At 54.7% G+C, this 22,098-nt stretch overlaps 1 protein-coding gene across 12 annotated transcripts in view; it reads left to right on the forward strand.

Moving 5' to 3' along the window:
* The window catches only part of ARNT2 (aryl hydrocarbon receptor nuclear translocator 2), a 102,097-nt gene that overhangs the window by 63,943 nt on the left and 16,056 nt on the right, over positions 1 to 22,098 (forward strand). For all 12 annotated transcript variants that reach the window (XM_074317796.1, XM_074317798.1, XM_074317792.1 and 9 more), the window contains 6 exons: positions 1,620 to 1,685; positions 2,008 to 2,093; positions 12,572 to 12,648; positions 13,852 to 13,986; positions 15,943 to 16,017; positions 19,666 to 19,817. In XM_074317796.1, the coding sequence (XP_074173897.1) occupies positions 1,620 to 1,685; positions 2,008 to 2,093; positions 12,572 to 12,648; positions 13,852 to 13,986; positions 15,943 to 16,017; positions 19,666 to 19,817 (591 nt within the window). The remainder of the gene's footprint in view (positions 1 to 1,619; positions 1,686 to 2,007; positions 2,094 to 12,571; positions 12,649 to 13,851; positions 13,987 to 15,942; positions 16,018 to 19,665; positions 19,818 to 22,098) is intronic.

Here is a 22,098-nt window from a genome sequence, read left to right on the forward strand (position 1 = left end):
GGTCTCAGGCCCAGGCACAGCAGAGCCACTCACTCGTGTCACTTCCCTCCAGTCGTTTGCTGTTGGAAGTGGGACTTGCCACTTGAGCAACTCTTGGGTCCTGTGCTGTTCCAAAAAGTGGATGCTCTAAAATAAGTACATATCTTCTCTAATTCAAAGTAATCCTGTAAAGCAACTACTTCTGAACCCAACGCCATGAACCTAGGGGCGGGGTATCCATCTGAGATGACCAGGTTGCCGTGTTGGGGGGACACCTGCCTCCGATGTCTGGCTGGGCCCCCAGAGCCTGCAGAGGATTCAAGCAAGGCAGTCCTTTGCCTCTGCGCTGGCTCTTGCCAGGCCGAGCGCCTGGAGGTCACAGATGGGGTCCCCCTCGCCTGCCCCCAGCATGCTGCAGTGACAGGAGACAGGACCATCCTCGTAGGACAGGGTTGAGGGCAGATGCCGCCCTGCGTTCAGCCTATGGATCAGTGTCCACCGGGGACAAGTGCCGTCCGTAGTGTCGCCCGACACAGCGGAGCCTGCTCAGTGCTTCGGGCAGTACAGTGAAGGCCGCCTTGCCCCCTGGCCGCTCAGTGCTTTCTCTCTCGTGCCATCTCGGCTGCTCCCTTACGCATAAACGTACCGGAAGCGTCAGGTCCACCGTTGCTAGGAATCATGCCATTCTCGCTGCCCAGCAACCACGTCAGGTGGGCCCCGCCCTGGTGCCCGTCGGGGACACCTGCAGCTTGGTTTCCTCAGTGCCAGGTCCACACTCCCTGCATTTTCCTGTGAAGTAAACAGCACTGCCATCTGCTGCGAGCAGGACCTTCCCCCCCAAAGAAAGCTGCTCGGTGTCAGCAGGAAGGCAGAGGGCCGTGCCAGCGTGCTGGGCAGCGTGTCCTGCTGTGGGTCGTCCTGCTGTGACCACGGCGCAGGTGCTGGCAGCTGCCCCAGGCCTCCCAGTGTAACTGGACTCGTATCTTTGCCGTGGTGAATATTAAGACACCCAGGGTATTACTTGTCATGTAGTTGGGAAGTCGAAATGCGTGTCCCAAAGGGGTCAGAGCCCGGCCACCGAGCGTGTGGACTTCAGGCGTTCAGAGCTTCAGAGCCCGTCCTTCAGAGGGAGGCCGGAGCGCCTCCCATTCCCTGTGTCCCCACGCTGTCCTTGGCCGTCCGCGGGCTTCCAACTGTCTGGTTATGCCTGGACACTGCAGGCGAGCAGAGCTGGGGCCTGAGAAGAGGCTTCCGTGCGTCAGCTGGCAGCAGCTGTTTTGGTTGATGTGTCTGTGGACACCCTGTTGCTGTCGTCACCTCCTTCCCTGTTTCCTGAAAGCCCCGCAGTGACACGGAAGTGATCTGCAGGACTGAGCTCGGCCAGCATCTCCTAGAGTCCTGTGGGTCTCCAGAGGGGGGGCCGGGCCGTGCACACTGGGCTCCTCTCCTTGCCTTCAGTGACCATCCAGATTCAAAGGCACGTGAGCCCACTTCCCCACTGGGAGGAAATTGGCCGGAGGGCTCGCCGGGATGAGTGTGTGACCTCAAACAAGGCCTGTCCCTTGCACTGCTGCCCTACGTATATGTGTTATAAACCAGCCCGGGTCTGCACTCATTCTGATGTATTTTTTGAATCTTAGGTGTGGAAATGCTCCTTTGGACCACCTCCCACTGAACAGAATAACCACCATGAGGAAAAGGTTCAGGTCAGTAGGCCGTTCTGATGGGTGCGTCTGCCCTGTGCTGGTCGGTAGCGTAAGTGCCCTAAGCTAAGGAGTCGCTGCCCGGGAGGGGAAGCTGGGTGAGGAGAGGACCAGGAGCCCCGTGGGTCAGGGAGCCAGGGCTGGGGTGAGAAAGGGAGCCGGGTGGGACTTCTTCTGGCCTTGCAGACCGTGTGGGGGCAGGGAAACGAGATTCAGAACCACGCGGCGGACAAGTGACCCCAGTAGCTTAGACCCCAAAGGAGCCCCCACCGTCCTTGCCTCCCCCCAGGTGCCGAAAGCAATTTCACAAACGTTCTTCCTGCAGGAACGGCCTCGGCCCCGTGAAAGAAGGGGAAGCCCAGTATGCTGTGGTCCATTGCACAGGCTACATCAAGGCCTGGCCGCCAGCAGGTAAGCGGGACCTGCCCCTGAGCTCCAGACCGCTGGGTGCCTCGGCAAGCCCCTTCTGTGGCCTGTCACCTGAGCACTCAGGGAAGTCAGGGTGGCGTTTGAAGCGACAGTCATTAGAGAAATGCAAATCAAGACCACAAGGCACCTCTTACATTCGCTGTGATGTTAAATTAGGTGGTACCAAGTGTTGGGGAGGACGTGGAACCCTCACACATTGCTGGTGGGGTTGTAAAATGGTGCAGCTGCTTTGTAAAACAGTCTGACAGTGCCTCAAAATGTTAAACGTAGAGTCACCATGTGACTGACGCAGCAGTTTCACTCCTAGATAATACAAAGGGTGCCAAAAAAAAAAAAAATGTATACACATTTTAAGAAAGGAAAAAAACTATTAAAATTACACTGATAATAACCACTCAGCACCTCTTGTCATTGCAGACGTCAAACATGACTCGTGTTCATCTTTTGTTATCGGTATATATGGAGCATTACAATTTTAATATAGTTTTTTCCTTTCTTAAAATGTGCATGCGTTTTTGGGGCACCCTCTGTAGATACCAAAGAGAATTGAAAACACGTGTCCACAAAGAAACTTGTACGTGAATGTTCGTCGCAACTTTTTTCACCACGGCCCAAACGTGGAAACAGCCCCGTGTGTGCGTCAGCTGATGAGTGGGTAAATGCGACTGTAGTCTAGCCATGCAGGGAAATCGTAGTCAGCGGTGCAGTGCAGTAAAGTATCGCTTCATGCCGTACGGTGGCCGGGCCTTGAGGACATCACGGTAAGTGAAAGCAGCCAGACCCAAAAGGCCACGTGTCGTATGAGTGTATGCGTGGGAAATACCCCAAGTAGGCAAATCCAGCAAAACAGAAGGCAGGTTTGTGGTTTCCGGGTGTGAGGGAGGGGAAAATGGTGAGTGACCGCTGATAGGTACAGTGCTTATTTTTGAGGTGACAAAAATGTTTAAAAGTGGTGAGAGTTGCACAGCTCTACACACCCACTAAAAGCCACTTTCTTTCCATGTCAACTCGATCAAATTGATTGACGGTGCTGTGAAGCACAGCTATCTCCTTATGGTTGTTCACCGGCTCGGCGCACCAATTGCCAAGCGCGGCGTGTTGCAGGCTCCCAAATCCAGGGGTGAATTTGTCTATTTCTCCTTGTAGTTCTGTCCTTATTGCCTCGCGTTTCTGAGGCTCTGTGGTTCGGTTCCCACATGTTAAGGTTTTGATGTCTTCTTGGAGAATTGACCCCTCTGTCACTCTGTAATGCCCTTCTTTACACCTGATAGTTTTCCTGGCTCCGAATTGTGCTGTGTCTCACGTTAATGTCACTACTCCAGCTTTCTTTCGACTCATATTAGCCTGGAGCGTCTTTCTCCATTCTTCTATTTTGAACCCAACTGTGTCTTTATATTTAAAGGGACTTTCTCGTAGACAGCAACATCCAGTTAGGTCTCTAGTGTTTTAATCCACTCTGAGTCTGTGTCTTTTAGTTGGTGTGTTTAAGCCATTTACATTTAATGTGATTATTGATACAGTTTGATCAATACCTACCATTTTTTTCTATTCATTGTATTTGTTGTTTGTTTCCTTTTTCCTCCCCCTTTCTTCCTGCCTTCTCTGGTTTTCATTGAGCTTTTTGTATGATTTCTTTTTCTCACCTCTTTTAGCATTTCAATTATACTTCTATAACAATAGCTGTATTGTTTGCCCTAAGTTTGAAATACACATTTACAACTCATATAAATCCACTTGAACATAAAATACCACTTCACGGGGGGGGGTGCAGGTACCTGATAACTAGTATTTTTTTCCTTCCTCCTTCCATCTCTTATAATCTTGCTCTCATTCATTTCACTTATTCAGAGGCTGTCACCACCCAGTACGTTGTTACTATTATTATTTTGAACAAACAGAAATTTCTTTGCTTAGCTAACAGTAGCAAACATAACAGATTTTATTGCACCTACCTGACTCCCTCCCAGACGCTCTTCTTTCCTTCTGTAGAGCTGAGTTTCTAACCTATATCCTGCCCACTGTCCCGTGAACCTGTGAGGTTCTGAGGCCTTGAGAAACCAGATTTCTGTTAGAAGGTTGTTTGATGAGAGGCAAATGATGCACACAGATGTGGGCAGCCTGGAGAGAGCTGTCCCGCAGTGGGGCAGTCACCGAGGCTGAGGGCCTGACAGACACCGAGCCCTCAGGCATCACAGGACGGTTGGTGGGGGAGCAGCACGTACACACGTGACTACGGGACAGTGTGGGAGGCAGTCAGCCCTGGGGCGGAGGGGGCTCCCTGCCCTGCCGGGTCCAGAGAGGCTTCCTGGACCAGGCCCGCGGCAAGCAGACTGGCTGCTTCTTTCTGCTTTCCTCTTTGAATGACTCAGTCACTCTCGTGATACCAGGCAGATGCCTCTTTCTGTTTCTGGCCTAACATGCTCTCTCTCTCACCACTTTATTTGGGCTGCAGGCCTACAGTGTCACACGAGAAATGCCACGATTGCCATAAGACTAACTCATGGGATGTGAGCGGGAGGAGGTGACCGGGCCCCGAGGTGCAGGCGGGGGACGGTGCCCAGGGCGTCTCCAGGGGTGACTCAGGCGCTCTCCTGGGGCCACACGGGGCTGTGCACCGTGCATGTCCAGTGGACAGCTCAGTAGGGCAGCGGGACTTACTGGGCATTAAGTCTTCAACGCCCGCCCTTGAAACTTGGCCACATGAGAACTGGTGGAAAGAACCGGGGGTGTTTATCTTGGAGAAAGTGAGACATGATTTCTGTCTTTAAGTATTTGAGGGGGTGTCATATAAAGGAAGAATTAATCTTACTTAGGTTATTTCCAGAAGGCACAATTTGGACCAAAAGAGGAAAGTGACCAAAAGGCAGAGGCAGATTTTTAACTCAATGGGAGAAATGAGCAAAGCGTATGAGAAGGGTATTAAAATATATATGTATTTATTTATATTTATATATGTAAATACATATAATACACCAAGTTGGAAAAAAAATCAATCTGCTGTTAATCATAACTGCAAATTAAAATAATTTGACACTGTCTCCTCTTACCTATCAAATAGCAAAAAGTAAAAAGACAAAATACACAGTGTTGGTAAGGCTCAGAAAAAAGGACACTTTTATGTACTGCTGATGGGAATATAAATCAGTAGAAACCTTCTGTGCAGTAATTCGGCAGTGTGCATTCAGTGCCTTAAATGTGCGTTCCTTACCACATGGATGGACGGACGGATGGATGGACGGACGGATAGATGGATGGTGGATGGATGGATGGTGGATGGATGATGGATGGATGGGCGGACGGACGGATGGATGGATGGACAGACTGATGGACGGCTGGATGGATGGACGGACAAAATGAAAGAAGGAAGGAAGTGGGTGAATGGAAGAAAGGCGAGAAGCAAGAGTCTCTTGCCTAGCCAGAAGAAATAGTTGGCTTAGGGGGATGAATCAGTGAAAGAATTTCTTGCCAGAATTTCTAAAGGCGTTTATAGAATCCACTTCCCTGGAAATCTTTTAAAATGGTGGAGACAGCCATCTGGCCTAGATGAGGTGGCTGCTATGCGGTCATTAGCACTTCACCCTATCATAAGGGCAGGGAATGGAAGCACTGGGGCAGTAACTCGGTAATGCTTGAGTGATGGCTCGTAAATGCCCACGAGGAGTGCTGCCCCTGCTTGCGCATGAGCTCAGCCTCCTTAGTTATAAACAATGACTTGGTTGGGAAGTATGAAGATTTCTAAGCACCAAAGTCGCTAAAAATATCTGCAGGCGACCTTGGGCATCTCGAAAGGTGAGCCTACAAGGCAGACTTTATGGGGCAAACAAGGGCCTCGTAAAAAGGTGCTTTGACAGCCCACATGCAGCAGGCGTGCTCATTCCTGAGGTCCATAGCCATGCAGTCACAGTGCTGGCCGGTCCTGCTGACCCCACGTCCATCACAGGCATCACGGCGTGCTCTGGTACATTCCAAGGGCCCTCCTGTTACCTATGGCCTTCCCAGCCAGCCTCACAGCATCTGATGCTACGGAGGTTTCTTTTTAAACACGTGGGGGCGGGAGTAAAAAGGAAAGCAGGCTTCCAGGGACAGTCCGTTCCACTGTCCGATCGTCCCCTTTTTTTTTTTTTAATCTAAAGAAGCAAACGCACTGGGTTCACTGTAACAGAGAAGGAGTCAGCCGTGCCAGTTGTGTTTCATGTTTGGTGAGGTGTGTTCAGAGTCAGAAAGAGACTTGGGAGTTCTGCAGGTGTCAGGGGCCTCCACGCCATCCGTTGTCGTCATCCCGGTACCATCCATGTCACAGGTTGACATGCATCGTGGAGCCGGAACCCATTTCTGTAACAGGCCTCTTCCCAGTAACCATCATCTGATGTGCTTGGTCCATCACCTCCGATTCTGTGGGAAACCTCTGGGTAACAGGTGTCTGCACAGAAGAAGCACCGTCTGACCCGGGGGAGGGGCACGGCCACCATCTGGGCCCGCTTGTTGGCGCCTGCTGTGCTCTCTCCCGGGTCAGGCTGATGCTTCTCTCCCCTTCGCTGCTGCATTTTCAGTAATGCCAGAGGCCTGAGGTTATTGTGGGGTTTTGGCTCATTTCGCCAGACAGCTCGGCCCTGCCGTGAGCTCATCTAGGACAGCCCTGCATTCTTGCAGTTTGCTTGTTGAACATAGTGTGTTTGTTTTTCCTTCATTTGAAATTCTCCAAAAGCTGGTTGTCGGTATGGCGGCCACCAACCCACAAGGCAGTGGCTGGAGCCCTGCCCTGCCCCTGTCACTTGTGCTCAGCAGGTTTCGTGTCCTGCTCAGGACCTCGCTGTGACATCCTGCTCAGACACCAAAGCCATGGCGTTGGCATGTGAGATGGAGAGCGATGGTTGGGGAAGCTTTCTGGCCTCCTCGTTCCCAGGCAGGCTGGGCACAGCCACTCCGCTATTCCTTCAGTAAACACTCGCAAGCACTGCCGTGGCCCAGGTCCTTTGCTAGGCTCTGGGGCTCCTCAGGCGGGTCCTGCCTGAAGGGGCTCACAGTCCAGTGGAGGACACAGGTAGGTGTGCAGGTCATTGCAAAGCCCCAGGGTGAGCGTTGTAACACAGGCACACGCCGGGGACCACGTAGGAGGGAGATTCTGTCGGCTGGGGGTGTCAGGGTTGGTGTCTCTCCGACACCCCGTGGCTAACCCTCCCTGAAAGTCTAACAGGCAAAGAGACTGTGTTTCCACACATTTGAGCGGAAACAAAGAAGAGGTAGGAATTTGTTGGTGGAAAAAATGCTCTGTCGTCTCCAGAAGTCAGTGCTGTGCCGAGGTCTGAGACCTGCTTTTATGGTGCTTTTCTCCCGCTGTGACCCTTGTGGGTGGTTCTGAGTTTGTCCTTGCAATTCAAGACATTCGCTCAGGTGTGTGTGGGGTCGGTCTGTTTTCATTCACTGTAACCAGTGCTGGGTGGGCCCCTCGCTGGCGGCCTCCAGCCTTTCCCCACCATGGGGGGGATTCGTCTAGATTTCTCCACGTTGCCAGTCTGCCTGCCCCACTCACACCTGCAAACTCCATCCTGTGTTCCTGGATCTGTCCTCCCTGCCACTTCGAATTTTGCTCTAATTTCTTGATCCTTTTCTTCCGAATTCATGGAGAATCTGTCCATCCCAATCTTCTATTTATGATTCCCATTCAGTGTTTGAAGACTCGGCAATGGCACTTCCATCTGAACTCAGTGCTGGCTGTATCCTCCTGAGTCACACTGAGTAGTTGAATTTAGATTTTTCTTCTTTTCCTTCTCCTTTTCCTCCTCATCCTCCTCTTCCTCCTTCTAATAAAGAAAGTCTTTTTTCTTTACTGGGAACATTTCCGGTGATTCCTTAACTCAATGTCTTTTTCATATGCTTGTGATTTTTTCCCATGCGCCTCACCACAGCGAGGTCGCCATATGCTTCTCCATGGTGGAGAGTTGAGGACGGTTCCGTCGTTGGTCATGTGGGTTCTAGTAAGATCTTTCAGGCCCTGACAAGGGCAGAAGAAGAATGTGTGGCTTCCCTGTTACCTGACCAAGGGTTCGCGTGTCTGTGACGAGTGCCAGCGGTGGGGTGGGGGGGTGACGAGGGTCCCAGCCCCCTGATAGGACGCACAGGCATTTGGCCGCCACACCCCCTCCTGGGCGGTGGGAGATGGAGATTTGCGCTCCCTTGTGTCGGCCGCCATTCGGGGCTAATATCCAGCTGCAGCTCTGAGCTGGTGGGTTGGTCCTGCCAGGGGCCCTTCCAGTCACTCCCCAGGTCGCCCCTTCCTTCCCATGCGGGGAACTGGTTTCTGGTATTGACCCGTGCTGGTCCCACCCCAGGCTGTCATTGCCACAGTGATGCGTGTGTGTGTGGGGGGGGCAGGTGGCTACTTGGGAGGTCTACGTTTGCTCTGTGGAGCCAAAAGCACCAGCTGTACGCGGAAGCTCTGCTTTGCAAAGTGGGGGGATCCGTTTCTTCAGGGTCACCAGCGGGAGCCCTGAAATGCCAAATACTCACCCATTTCCCAACATACCTTCCGAGAGCAACACGTCCCCCGAGATGCATGTGGAGAAAGGACCCCTTGGTCAGCACCGTGGGGGAACTTTGCCTTCTGGACTCTCCTCCTCGAGAACCGTGCTCCCAGGTTACATGTTACATGGAGCCTCTTTATCTGTGTTTAAACGATGTTTCCCAAATGTGTTGGGCCAAAGAAACATTTTGTTTGTTTCCGCCTAAGCCGTATTACTGTTCCCCAGAGAAGACTGTGGAAGCGTGCTGTGCACAGGCGGCCTGAATTGCTCTCAGAAGGTGATGGTCCCCGCCCCCCTCTGGCGGCAACACTGTGTGTTCATTCCCATGGGAGGCTGGAGGTCTCAGGAGCGACCGCACCCAGCACGACTGGACAGCACTGCCCTCCCCGGGCGAGTGCTCAGGGCTAGTGCGGCCCCTGGAAAGGGATGAAGAGGCATGTCTGACCGTTGCTGAATGTCCTCCCGACAGCGGTTTCCAGCTCCACTTTGTTTGTGTGTTGTTTATATTACTTAGGTTTATTTAGACGTGCCTGGGGAAGAGTGTTTCCAGAGAAAAGGTAATTTAATGAAGGGCAAAATGTGCTGGTGAAACCGACCAGGAGCCATCGAATTCTAAAGCTGGAATGGCTGGAATGATCGTGTTCCTGTGAAAACTCCCATCTTGATAAACGCTGCCCCTCCTGCCAGGAAGGTTCCCTCCTGACACCAGTCATCGGGCCCTGGCGACCAGCCTTGGCCTTGGCCGTGCGCCCCTCCTTGGAGCTGTGTGCTCCGTCCTCGGTCCTAACGCTCGCCGTGTGGCATTGTGATGGTGTGTTCCCCCGCCGGCCGTGAGAGGACCCGGGTCTGCATGGCTGAGTCCCTCACCTGTAGCAGAGTGTCCGGCGCTTAGTAGGTGCTCAGAAAGTGTGTCACATGTGGCTGATCTCATGACCGAACTCTGACCAGAGGATGAGGACACCGAGCATTGCCTCCGGCCAGCCCCTCCCCTCTCTAGAGGACAGCCTGTCACCTTGCAGGTCTCTGCATCTCCGCTGACCTAGCCTCTGCCCCTGCCCAGACCTCCACGGGAAGCCTGCCGCCAGGCAGAGCTCAGCAACCACAGTGGGGTGACTGCACCTCTCTTGACCAGTGCCAAGGACTTTGAATGCCACCGTGAACACAGCGCTGGACATATGGAGCCCCGTGTGCCAGGCACGTGCTGGGTGCTTAGTACCCACTCTCTCATCTTGTGCAGCCCTGCAGAGTAGGGGTGATGCTTGTTCCATTTCACAGATAGGAACTATTTTCATTCCCATCTCCCAAAGCTCAGAGCGGCTGAACGAAGGCTTTGTGGTCAGTGGATGGTACAGTCGGGACTTCTGAGTCAGGCCGCCTCCGGTCCCTGGAGCCGGAGCCCTTAGTCCCCTTCCAGCCAGTCTGTCCCCATAGATTTGCTCATGCCAGGCATGGTGGCCACCCCCGGAAGCAGCCCTTCCTGTAGCCAGTGCACTCATTGTGGGGGCCTCCATGGTGGCACCCCGACATCCAGAGAAAATATTGTCCCCACCATTTCACATAGGAAGCAGGTGTGTGCATTCCTGTATGAGAGGCAACCTGCAGCCCTCAGCTGGCATGCTCTGGAAAGTTCTCGGCTTTGTTCCATGTGCTCGGGTCACGGGCCACTTTCTAAAAGGCCCCATGGGGCCGGAACAGACAGGCAGGCAGGAGCTCAGCCGACCTGCCGCAGAAGGGGCTTCATTCTGTCAGCAGCAGCCTCGTCTCAGGACGCGCTCTCACCAGAACAGGTTCTGAGATGCGCCTTCCAGGAGCTAGTCACTCCAATCAGTTTATCAGATGGAACAAATGGCCCTCCAGCTGGTAACCTGGGGGAATTTTCAGGGTTTCCGAAAGGGGCTCAGGTATGGGCCAGGCTGTGCTTAGGTGAACTGAGAGCAGCCACAGGTCCCCTGGGAGAGGCCAGAAGAGGAGAGAGTGCGGGAGTGGGTGTGGGGACATGTGAGCGCCAGTTACAGCAGGGCTGTGGAGGTGGCACTCAGGAGGTGACCAGGCGCCTCGGAGAGAGGAGCAGCCAGAGCGCAGGGCCCGCAGAGGTGGACGCCAAGGGCGCAGGTCTTCGCTTGCAAAGAGTGCCGTTCCCAGGGGCTGAGTAGGAGGAAGTGGGGTGGGAATGGGCTGGTTTGAGAAGGTGAGGGAGGCAGGTGGATGGAGGCTGGTCTGCCAGGATCTGGCGCACAGAGGCGCCAACGCCGAGGCTGGTTAGAGCTGAGAGCAGGTTAGGGATGTGGGGCCACCTGTGCAGGTGGCACAGGTGAGTCATGGCGGAGCGGCTTGGTGCCAGCCAGCCCCCAGGTGTGATGGGAGTCGGTGTACAGCGTAGCCCAAAGCAGGGGTGGGTGCCAGGTGGACTGTGGGGACATGGCCCCGCCTTCTAGATGCCCACCCTGCACCCATGGGGATTTACGTTCTAGAAGCTGGAAATGGGGGAGAGGCCGGCCACTGGAGAATGTCACTGTACCTCTGAACTTTCAAGACCAGCAGTGACATCCCATAGCGAAGGCATGGAGAATCGGGTTCAGTGTACTGTTTGCCTTGGAAACACCCCCTTGCCGGTCGGGAACAGTAACCCAGGCTCAGTCTCACAGTGGCCCTGCGCCCTTCGCCAATGGAGAGACTGAGGCAGAGAGGGGGCCCCGCCATGCCCCCTCACCCTTTCCTCCTGACACCCTCGCGGTTCCTCTGCAGCTTGGTTGTCACGGCCCCTCCGCGAACCCTATGTCCCGATGACGATTTACTGGAAACGAAGCTCTGTCTTCTGAGTCCAAGTTTACACAGAAACCACTCACAACCTTCCCTCAGGCAGAAGACGACACGTGTTAGTGTTCATGACTTAGTGGCAGTTTGTTTGGAGAGAAACGTTGCACGTCTGCCAGACGTTTTAGAATGAAACGCCTACCACCGCCGGCTGCGCTGTTCTCTCCGTTTGCCAATCGCGGGCCGAGTTCTGAAGTCTGGAGTCAAGGTCGCCACGCTCGTGTTTCCGTTGTGGGAGAAGAGGGTGCAACCTACAAATTCCCCAGGTGGACGAAGCCCCCCCCTTTTAAGTGCCCAAATGTCATGTGCCACCCTGTTTTTCCATCTTTAGTGTTATTACTACAAAAACAGCCCATCTTCATTAAAGAAATTTAGAAGACCTATACAGTCTTGAAAATTAAAGTAAAATTAACCCATAAATGCTTTTTTTTTTTCTTTTTTTCTTTTTGGTTTTTAGAAGGTTATGAACTAAAAAGTAAGTGTCCCTTCCTACCCGGCTCGTACCCCTGAGAAGCAATTGATAAGACCCCACTGCCTCTCCTGGTCTTTGATTCTTTGTCGACAGATGTGTGAAACAGTTACAGAACCTGAAATGCCCGTCTGTACATCTTACTGACATTTCTTTCTTTTTTAAAATTAAAGTTTATTGGGGTGACAGTTGTTAGTAAAGTTATATAGGTTTCAGGTGTACAATTCTGTATTATATCATCTATGTATCACATTGTGTGTTCACCACCCAGAGTCAGTTCTCCTTCCGTCACCATCTATCTGACCCTGTTTACCCTCTTCTAGAACCCCCTCCCCATTTATCCTCTCTGACATTTCTTTTATAATGAAATGTTTTGGCCAGATTTTGCAAATGTATAAATGAATAATTTGCATCTCATCTGCCTTCCCTTCCGCTGCACGACCCACAAACGCAGATGATAATGTCCCGTGAAATTATCACTTGTCGCCAGGAGGAGGGGAGGGTGGGAATGAGCGTGGGGACCGGTGACCAGCTAGCTGCTTGGCTGGCTTCCCAGACCCCAGCGGTCAGCCGCAGGTCTGTATTTTCGATTGCACAGGTAATATCACGGGCGCTTTTGGCCCGTTGCCATTCACCACGGGCGTTTCTCGTTTCAGGAATGACGGTACCCGAAGAAGACGCGGAGGTGGGACAGGGCAGTAAATACTGCCTCGTGGCAATCGGGAGGCTTCAGGTGAGAAACGGCTCCCGGCCTTTTCATCTCCCACAGGGGCTGGGGCGCCTCTTCTGAGCCGCTGTGCGTTCAGTGGTGGTTGGGTTCCACGTCTCACTCTGTGGGAGCAAAGGGGGGCGGGGAGCTGGGAGCAGCAGAGTTCTCGCCTCCCTGAGGGCCTGCCCCCCATCACATCGCCGATCCCCATTGTCTGCAGACAAAGCACTGACACATCTTACGCCCTCCCCCTCCCCGCCCCGCCCCCCACCCTAACCCCCCCACACCATCCCCCCCACAAGCTCACCGCACGCTGCAGCTCTGTGGTGTCCGCCGGCTCTTCCTTCTGCCCGGTTTCTCCTTATTCCAACTTCTTCTCCTTTCAAAACTCCTCCTGTTTACGTCCTATGTCCTCACCCTTCAAGATCCAGGTACAGTGTCTCCTTGATCTGCTTCGCCCGAGTTCACCATTCCCTCCCCAGGAGGGAGTTCACAGTCACTAGTTGTCATTCTCCACGGTCTGTTTTTGTATGGCCAGCTGAGTGCCCGCGGGGTCCCTGAAAGCTCTCAAGGTCAGGGAAAGTGTCCTTTTAATCTTGTCAAAGCACCAAGTGTGCGGAGTAATGTGTGTAAAGGCTCAGTGTCAGCCGGGCTCTCACACTCCCTGGGGCACTGAGTGCCTTCCCCCATGATGAGGGGCCACAGGAGACGCAGTGAAGAGGACACTGCCTCTTCTGTCCCTGGACCCCTCCGTCCCACCGTTTTCAGACAGATGAACAAGCAGGTTTGTTCATGTGTGATACACATTGGTTATTCCCTGAAGGTGGGTGAAGAGACGACTTGGGCAAGTGTGGTCCACAGAGGTTGACTTTCCCAATATTCTGACTGTCCCTCATCTCCTTTGCCGTCCTCGGGAAAGGGACAGGGGAAGGGTGTTGGCATTGTGTGACTCCGGCCGTGCGCCAGGCCTCGGGGGTAGCAGGCAGCACCTCTTTGAACCTCACAACCCCCTGTGAGATCACAGGTTCCGTCATTCCCACTGAGCCGTGGGGAAACAGGCTCCGACATAGAAAGGCAGCGGCCCACGGTTCCAGGTAGTGGAGGGTGTGAGCCGGGCTGCTTGACCGTTTAGACTCTTTGTGCGGACAACACGGAGGGTCTGCGAGGCCAAGTCCACGTGTCTGTCTCGTCACACCTCCCCCTCCCCTGTGTGCATCCCCACTCCAGGTGACCAGCTCTCCCGTGTGCGTGGACATGAGCGGGATGTCAGTGCCCACGGAGTTCTTGTCGCGGCACAGCTCTGACGGCGTGATCACGTTTGTGGATCCCAGGTGCATCAGCGTGATTGGCTACCAGCCCCAGGTAGGTGTTTGGAGCTCCTGGGGCGGCTAGAGACTTAACTCTATGTATGTTGGAGACACAACCCAGTGACGATGTGGGGACTCACAGCCTGAAACCCCACGTCCGTGCCTGGATGGAGCAGTGAGTGTCTTTCCGAAGCCAGAGAGGGGGTTGCAGACAACTAACTGCACCGCTTAAAGGGAGCTCATTTTCTCCTGGCCCTTCTGTGCAGCTAGCTGACCTTTCCCAAACCGCAGGGAAGATGCTCCATGGAAAAGGGTTCATTCTGATGAAAACCAAGCAGGAAATCTCCTCGGAAACTTAGAAAGCATATGAAAGTGAAAGACGCTGAAAATTCTTGCCGTGAACATGTCCACTGAATTTTTCCTACCCCCTTGGTTCTCAGGTGTATTTGGGTCCCCTTTTATAGGGGGCCCATTCTCCGGTCTTTGTTCCAAACCTTTCAAAAAAAAAGTCAGTGTCATGAGAAACACAAAAAGGCAGCATTATTCCAGATCAAGATAAACCAGAGACAAAATAACAATATAGAACGTGATCCTTAGTGGGTCCTCAGCCAGAAGACATGTAGCTAGCTCTTAAGGACATCTGGGAGGCAACTGAGGAAATGTTACTGGGCAGGGAATATTGGATGATTTTATTGATATTTTAAGGTGTAATATGATACATTATGGTTTTGTAAGAGCTCGTTTTATGAGATGCATGCATCAGGGAGACGTGTCATGCTCCATGCTTTCAAACGATTCAAGAAATTTTAAATATATGTGTGTGTGTAGGTATGAAAGGTATTTCATTCATATGTGTTTTACATATTTCACTTACATATATTTATGTATATAGGAAAAAGCAGAAAAATACAAATGTGGCAAAATACTGACTGTGTTGAATCTAGGTAAAGGAAAGAGAGGTATTTGTCGTACTATCAACTTCTCTGTAGATTTAAAATTCTTTGCAAATAAAAAGCACTTAAGCAAAAAGGAAAGAAAGGGATCTTTATTCTGAGGAACAAAGTTTGGGATACGTTGAGGCGGGTATTTTAATTGCATGGATATTTTAGAACTAGAAACAGTCCAGGTTGAAATAGCGGAACCGTCCATAGAATTCTACCATCTGGAGAGTCATGCGCACTTGGTTCTTAGATGGAACCAAGGGGAGAATGGATCTGTTTCCGGAGTCCCCATAACCTCCGATGGCAGCGTTTCCAGCCAGATCCGTCTCTCCACCGGCCCCTACCACGAGCGCCTCAGTGCTGCTTGGCACGCAGAAGAGACTTTTTCCGTTGCTCGTGTCAGCTCCCACGCAGGCCGCTCGCTGATTTGGGTCCTGATCAATGAGTTCATTTCAAACCCTTTCCCTTTTAAGACGCTTCCAACTGGCCCTCTTTCCTGTAACACATTGGAGTGGCCTTTTGACGGTTTATCTTACTCTGCTTGGTGTCGTTGCGAAACGCACTTTTGTTTTGGGTTAATGCTAGGTCCTTTGAATAAAACATAGACGAGTGAAGGTAGGTAGTAAATAGGCTTTTAACAAGCACAGTCCTTTTATAACAGCATTTCTCCAGCCACAAGAGAGCTACAGTTTCCATGGTTAAACAATTCCGGTTTTCATGGGCCACACATCTGCACTCATGCTATCATTTGCTTTCTTTTTATGTTTATTAAAATATGTTCATTACAGTTTGCCGCTCCAAGGCAAACAAAAATAAAATTGCAGACCGATGTGGCTGCTCTCCTGCCTTAGCGAGGTTAGCAGTCGGTGCTGGGCGTGCCAGAGGAAGTCATGATTGGGTCCCGGGGCCACCTCTGAGGTCACGCCAAGGGGAAGTTTACATCCACTTTGTTTGCCCTGGTGATGCGATGGGACGAAGGGGATAGAAATGAACAGTGTTGTCTAACAGTGATGTATATACATCACGGAAAAAATGGGGCTCGGGGTTGTTAAAGCTTCTCTCTTATGTAGGATCTTCTAGGAAAGGACATTTTGGAATTCTGCCACTCTGAGGATCAGAGCCATCTGCGTGAGAGCTTTCAGCAGGTACGTCCAAGGCCCATTGGCAGCGGGTGTACAAGCCGGGTCCATGTGAGTGTGGCCACAGGATGTCAGTCTCACGCTGCAAGGTCCTTCCTGAGGCATCCGCCAGTCCCTGCCATGGAGCTCACCTCCTGGGGAGGACAGACCCATCAGGGGGTCGCACTGTGTCCTGGAGAAGCACAGAGGATGGGGAGGTGCCCACGTGGGAAAGAGGCAGGAACGTGTCCCGGTGGGAACAGGCAGGATGGATCCTAAAGAATGAGCACAGACCGAATGACAGGACGTGCTGCGCCGAGGGGCCAGCGCAGACATGCACGCAAGCGTGGCCTCTGGGGAGAGCGCTGAGTGGTCCCCAGGGGCTGCAGTGACACTGGCTGGCTGTGGGCAGGACGTGGGCAGTGAGGCCATGTTGGGAAGGATGCCGTGCTGAGGAGTTTACATTCTCCCCGGAGTCATTTCAGTGAGGATCCTTTGAGGGTTTTCAGGGAGCAGTGTGTTTCACAAACATGGGGGCAGCCCCGTTGTGCAGGAGAGAGAAATACGGGACAAAAGACAGATGGGAAGCTGTTGCAGGTGTCCAGCTAAGGGGCTGAGGCTGGAAGCTGGGCAGGAGCGGTGCTGGGGAGGGACGGTGAGGGCGAGAGAAGACGAGATGGTTCTGGGGAACCCGAGCTGAAGGCCCGTAATCTCCTCGTGAGCGTTATCACCCTGAGCCCCCGTTTACTGAGCATGTCCTGTGTGTCAGGCGCTGTGGAAAACCCTTCGCATAAACTGTCTCAGGTCTTCTGAGGACCTGCTCAGCTGTGATGAGACAGGAACAGATTCCTCCACGGGCTCCCACGTCTCCCTGCAGCCCCAGGACAGAAAAGGGCAGGCGATGTTACAAGAGAAAGAGGGAATGATAGCTGGTCGTCTAGGAGAACAAGTCCCTGCCCTGCTGCTTTGCGAGTATTCTAGCCCCACAGCCCGGGGCTGCAGGCTCTCCTGTGGGAGGTGAGGCCGCGTGTGCACAGACAGACCTAGCACTGCGATTACACACCACGTACAGGGGCCACCTCGCTGCCCTCCTGCCCTGCACGCTCACTTCCTCCCAGGTGCCCTGAGGCCCGGCCCTCCCCCACCTGTCAGGCCCCTCTGTCCCCCTCTTCTGCTCGCTTCTCCAAGCCCTGGTGCCCAAAGGCTCTGCCCCTTTCCCCTCGTCTCCCCCTCAGTGTTTCATCCCCAAGACGACTCCAGCCCAGACTGTCCCTCAGGCTCGTCCTGCAGATGCCCAGGTACCTACCTGCACCTGCCCGGGAGGACCCTTCACACACACACGCCCTTGTCCTCCCACAGCCCCAGTCTCCCTTGCACCGCCATCCGCTGGTCGCACAGGCCGGGAGCCGAGACAGTCTCCACTCTCCCCCGATCTCACGCCCCTGTCCCCCCCTTATGTCCTCTGTCACACCTCTGAAAGCCACCTGTACCCATCCTCCTCTCCCTCCCTTCAGTCCTCCTGGCCTGCACCAGGCCAGCGCCTCTCTCATCTTGACCGTTGCAGCAGCTTCCTTGCTGTCTCCCTGTCCTAGTGCGAGCCGTCCCGAAACATACATTTGATTCTGCCACTTCTTTACTTAAAACGTGCCAATGGCTTTCCGGTGTGCCTGAAATCACAGCCCAGCTTCTTGCCAGGGCTGCGTGCTCAGCATGACGTAGCCTCAAGTATCTCTTCCTCATGGGTTCACCACACGGGGGGCACACGGGTCTTCTTTTGGTTCCTTGAACACATCCTGCTTTTTCTACCTCAGGGCCTTTGCACGTGTCCCTCACTCTTCATAGGACTGACACCTCTTGTCCTTCAGGTTTGAACTCCTGTCACCTCAGAGATGCCGTCGGTGCCTATCCTGGTTACAAAGATCCCCCAGCCGCCTCCTCTGACAACAATTCCAGCTCTTACTCGTTTTATTTCTCTGTCCATTGATTTCCTGTCTCCCCATCCGTCTTCTCTACTAAAATAGAAGCTCTCTGCAGGCCTCTCCGCCTCTGCTTTGCACCATCGTCCACACCACCGAGTGTGGGAGGGTCGCTCTTAACAGACTCTCAGTGAATCAGAACCCATAGCAGGCGACTTCCTGCTGCAAAAATAGGAAATCAGAAAGGTTAGACATTGCAAGAGTGTGTCTTTCTTGTCCTTTCTTTGCTAAGTGTGTGGAAATTCTCATAAATTTTGCATTACCCGGCATCGCCCTGTCTGGACCAGAGGGCCTCATTTTTTGGGGGGTGTGGAAATGAGGCAGTAACAATGCCCTTTACTGATAGCAACCGGCCAGACGCTTTGTCACACGTCCTCTTACGTAGTCCTCAGCCCTACACAGTATGTTGTCATCTTGTCCGTCACGGACCCCGGGACTCAGAGAGGGTCAGTCACCAGCCCTGAGTCACACAGCAAGGTGACAGCAGAGCTAGGGCTGGAGCCTGCCGCCTTCCAGAGCATCCGTTCCCATCGCCACACTTCACACACAGGCCTCTCCACCAGACAGCACATGTGGGATTTTAAACTGCTGACGCTGTCAGAACCTGTTGGTTTTGCAAAGAAAAAGAAGGCATATGACACCTGATCCCACCCAGCCTCCATTTTCAGTAACTCGCTCTGTGAGCAGCCAGCCCATCCCTCAGGTGGGAGGTGAAGGCCAGCCAGAGACACCCGTGAGGCGAGCCCGCCGGTCACTGGGCCAGCGGGCAGCGGCCGAGCCGCCACGGGATGTCCTGCAGTATGCCTGCCTGGGCCCCTCGCTTGTGTTCTCTGGGTTCCAGCCACTGGCGGCCGGGGTGGGGGACAAATGTTGATGAAGGGAAGTGGCTTATTTTTGCAAAAGCGCAGAGGGAGCTGTGTCAGCTCAGAGTCAGCCCTTGAACTCTGGACTTGAACAAAAGCGTCTGAATGGCCCAGATCGAGTGTGTGAGGAATCTGAGTTTGGTGGGTGGCAGCGCACCAGCCTGGGACCCAGAAACCTGAGTTCCCCCCTGGATTCCGTCTCTGGGTCACAGCTGACCTAGAAATCAAACAGAAGAGTGGAGACCAGTGAGCTTCACAGCAGGGCCCGTCCTACCCCGTCCTCTCTGCCGCCCTCCATGGACAGCGTGTGAGGCTGGGCTTCAGCCTGGACGGTGACGTGCACGGCCTCACGTGGGCAGTCTGGCCCCCATCGCCCGTCAGGTCTCCCAGGCTGCAAACAAGCTTACGCTGTGTCTTCCGCCAGGAGAGCCCGCACGGCTTCACGTGCCAGCACCTAACCCACCCTCCAGCATATGTCCCAGACTCCGTCTCCCTCCAGGAGCCCTTCCTGGGTCCCCAGCACAGGCTGCCTCCCCAACTTAGAGAGTTCCCATGACCTGTTTTGTAAAACCTGAGAAGTCTTGATGTAAAACGGGCATTGACTAGCTGGTCTCCCCCACGGTGGCGGCAGAAGGACCCATAGGCGGTGCCGTGTCTCCGTGGGGAAGACGACGGGCTCGCACGGCTGGCCTGCCCTCGCTCCCCGCGCTCTGGGTCTGCCTCACGGCGTTTCACCGCGGTGCCCTGGTGGTGCTGGCGGCTGGCCTGCCTGGTCCCGCCTTCTGGCTGGCACCGTCCTTCCCCCACTGACGTTCCTTCTCCCAATGTTTTGACAGGTGGTGAAGCTGAAAGGGCAGGTGCTGTCGGTCATGTATCGGTTCCGCACCAAGAACCGGGAGTGGCTGCTGGTCCGCACGAGCAGCTTCACCTTCCAGAACCCCTACTCCGACGAGATCGAGTACATCATCTGCACCAACACCAACGTCAAGTACGTGCACCGCCCGCCCGGGGAGCCTGCGACCCCTCCCTGCACAGGCCTCTGCCCTCCTCCCCGCCCTCCGACTGGAGACCCCGGGGCCGCGGGACAACCCCTCAGCAGTCGGGTCAAGGTGCCCTGGTTTCCGTTCCTCGTCTGCTCCTCTGAGGGAAGAGCCCGGCAGGGTGGAGCTGGGGCAGGGTGTCTGGGGCTGGGCACCTCAGGGACACATTTTCCCTGCTGCCCACTTCAGCACGGCTGCACCCCACTCCGGTCAGCACAGACCTGGCCTCAGTCTTGGCCCCCCACTTCCTGGCTGTGGGATGGAGCGGGACCCCAGCCCTCCCTTGTCGGGCTGCTGGGAGGATTGAATGAGGCCCAGCTCCCAGCTACGGGCAGGTCACACCTCCTGTCTGTACTTACTTTTGAGGAAATACAAGGCTAAACCACCAGCACAAACAAAGCCAGCGAGATGTCCGAGTGTGTGGGAACACAGTGAGTCCGCAGGAGCGTGAGAACTGCCTCATGTGTCCCCAGGGGGGTCGCTGGCACCGCGGCTTCCAGTTTCCCAGGTTTAACACCGAGGCGGGTCTCTGCCCACCCGCCAGCTCCCCTCCTCATTGACGCGTGTCCCTGGGGACTGTGGCGTCCTGGGTCACCTCAGTGCTTTGACTGCTGCAGCACCCCAGCTCCCTGGATGGGGGAGCTCCCCTTGGGGCTCCCAGGAAGCAGCCTCCCGCCCGGCCCCACCACCCTCTGCCCCAGCCTCAGCCCCGATGCTGGGCCGCAGAGCACAGAGCTGGACAGACCTGTCCACGCGAGACCCCTCAGACGGCAAGTGACCTGGGTTTCGATCCCAGTGCCCAGCGGGGCATGGCCCCTTCCTTCCCCCAGCCGCGCTGCCTGCTCTGCAACTCGGGGAGGACAGCAGCACCTCTGCCCGGGGATCCTGCAGGAGACAGTGCCCGGGAGCTCTGGCTGAGCACCAGGCGAGAGTCCCCTTGGAACGGGTGGCGTCGGCCACCCTTTGTGCTGACAGGGCCACCTCTGCCACCCGCTTGGCACTTTCTCGGCTGCTGCCCCAGATCTTTTGGGGGCTCCAGAATCGCACTGTCTGCCTTCTAACTCTGGGCACATCCAACAAGCTGCCCCCGCCCCCGCACTGTGTGACTGTCCGTGTCTGTCCCGTCCTCTTCTCCTGTGATGTGCCCCCTAGCAGGGGTGAGGCTGCTCCCTACAGGGGCAGGGTGGTGCGCACTGACCTGGTCCAGCCAGGTACCCAGTGGGCGCCAGGGGCAGAGGCTGCAGTGAGAGATGGAGGAAGTGCCAGCTCAGACCTGCTTGGCCTCTGTTGTGTCGTAGCAGGTCCCCGGCTCATGCCGCCTGCCACAGCCCCCGCCAAAGCCATGCAGCTGGGCCAGCCCATCAAGGCATCAGAGCCGTGGGTGCTGTTCCAGCACTTTCCCCCTTGGAGGCCAGCATTGGGACTGGTTCTTTCTGAGTGCCGCCTCCTGTCCCCGTCCTGTCCCCCTTGTCTTGTCTCCCGTGCTTCCTCCTCCACACCTGTCCCTGTTTCTCCCGCAGCCGCGTGTCGGCATGTTGCCTGCCCCCAGAGCGGAGTGTTCAGGGTGTCCTGGAGACAGCCTGTGCCCTCCTCTCAAAGCGCCGGTCGCTGAAGGGCTCCTGGCCTGAAAGATGGAGGAGGTGTTAGCCGGGACAGCACAGAGCTCTGACGGCAGCCCGGCTGTTGTCAAAGCCAGGGCTGGCCTTCGCCAGCAGGAGGCAGACTTGTTCCGGAAAGTGCCTCCGGGGCTCTGCTGGGGGGAAGAAACTGCACTGAGTCAGGAGCCTGGGACACGCTTCCCAGAGAGACGGAGAGTGGATGGTTAGCATCTGCGGGAGGCTGCCCAAAACAACGCCCCTTTATCATAACCCCTGCGTGTTTTCCTGTTGCACCGGTGGTGCGGGAAAATGGAACAGACCCAGAAAACAGCCTCCAGTTTTACGGGCCGGCCACACGGCTTTGAAGCATGTCCGGGGAGCGTCCCGATGACTGACCCCCCTGAGGCAGGAGGCTGCCGGACAGGAAGCGGGCTGGACGTGTCTGGTGTGCCATGGCCAGCTCTGTCCCCCAGCTCAGGGGGACGGCACTTGGCTGCGGTGAGAGCCCGGTTCCCTCGCCTGTGCCATTGGTCAGCTTTCTCCTGAACAGTGCGTTTCTCCTTCTCTGGAATTTGCAAGCGCACCACGGTTTATTTTTATTCCCTTGCTGTGAAAGGCCCGGGAAACCTCT

This window comes from Rhinolophus sinicus, linkage group LG13 (assembly GCF_036562045.2).
Source record: "Rhinolophus sinicus isolate RSC01 linkage group LG13, ASM3656204v1, whole genome shotgun sequence".
NCBI lineage: Eukaryota > Metazoa > Chordata > Mammalia > Chiroptera > Rhinolophidae > Rhinolophus > Rhinolophus sinicus.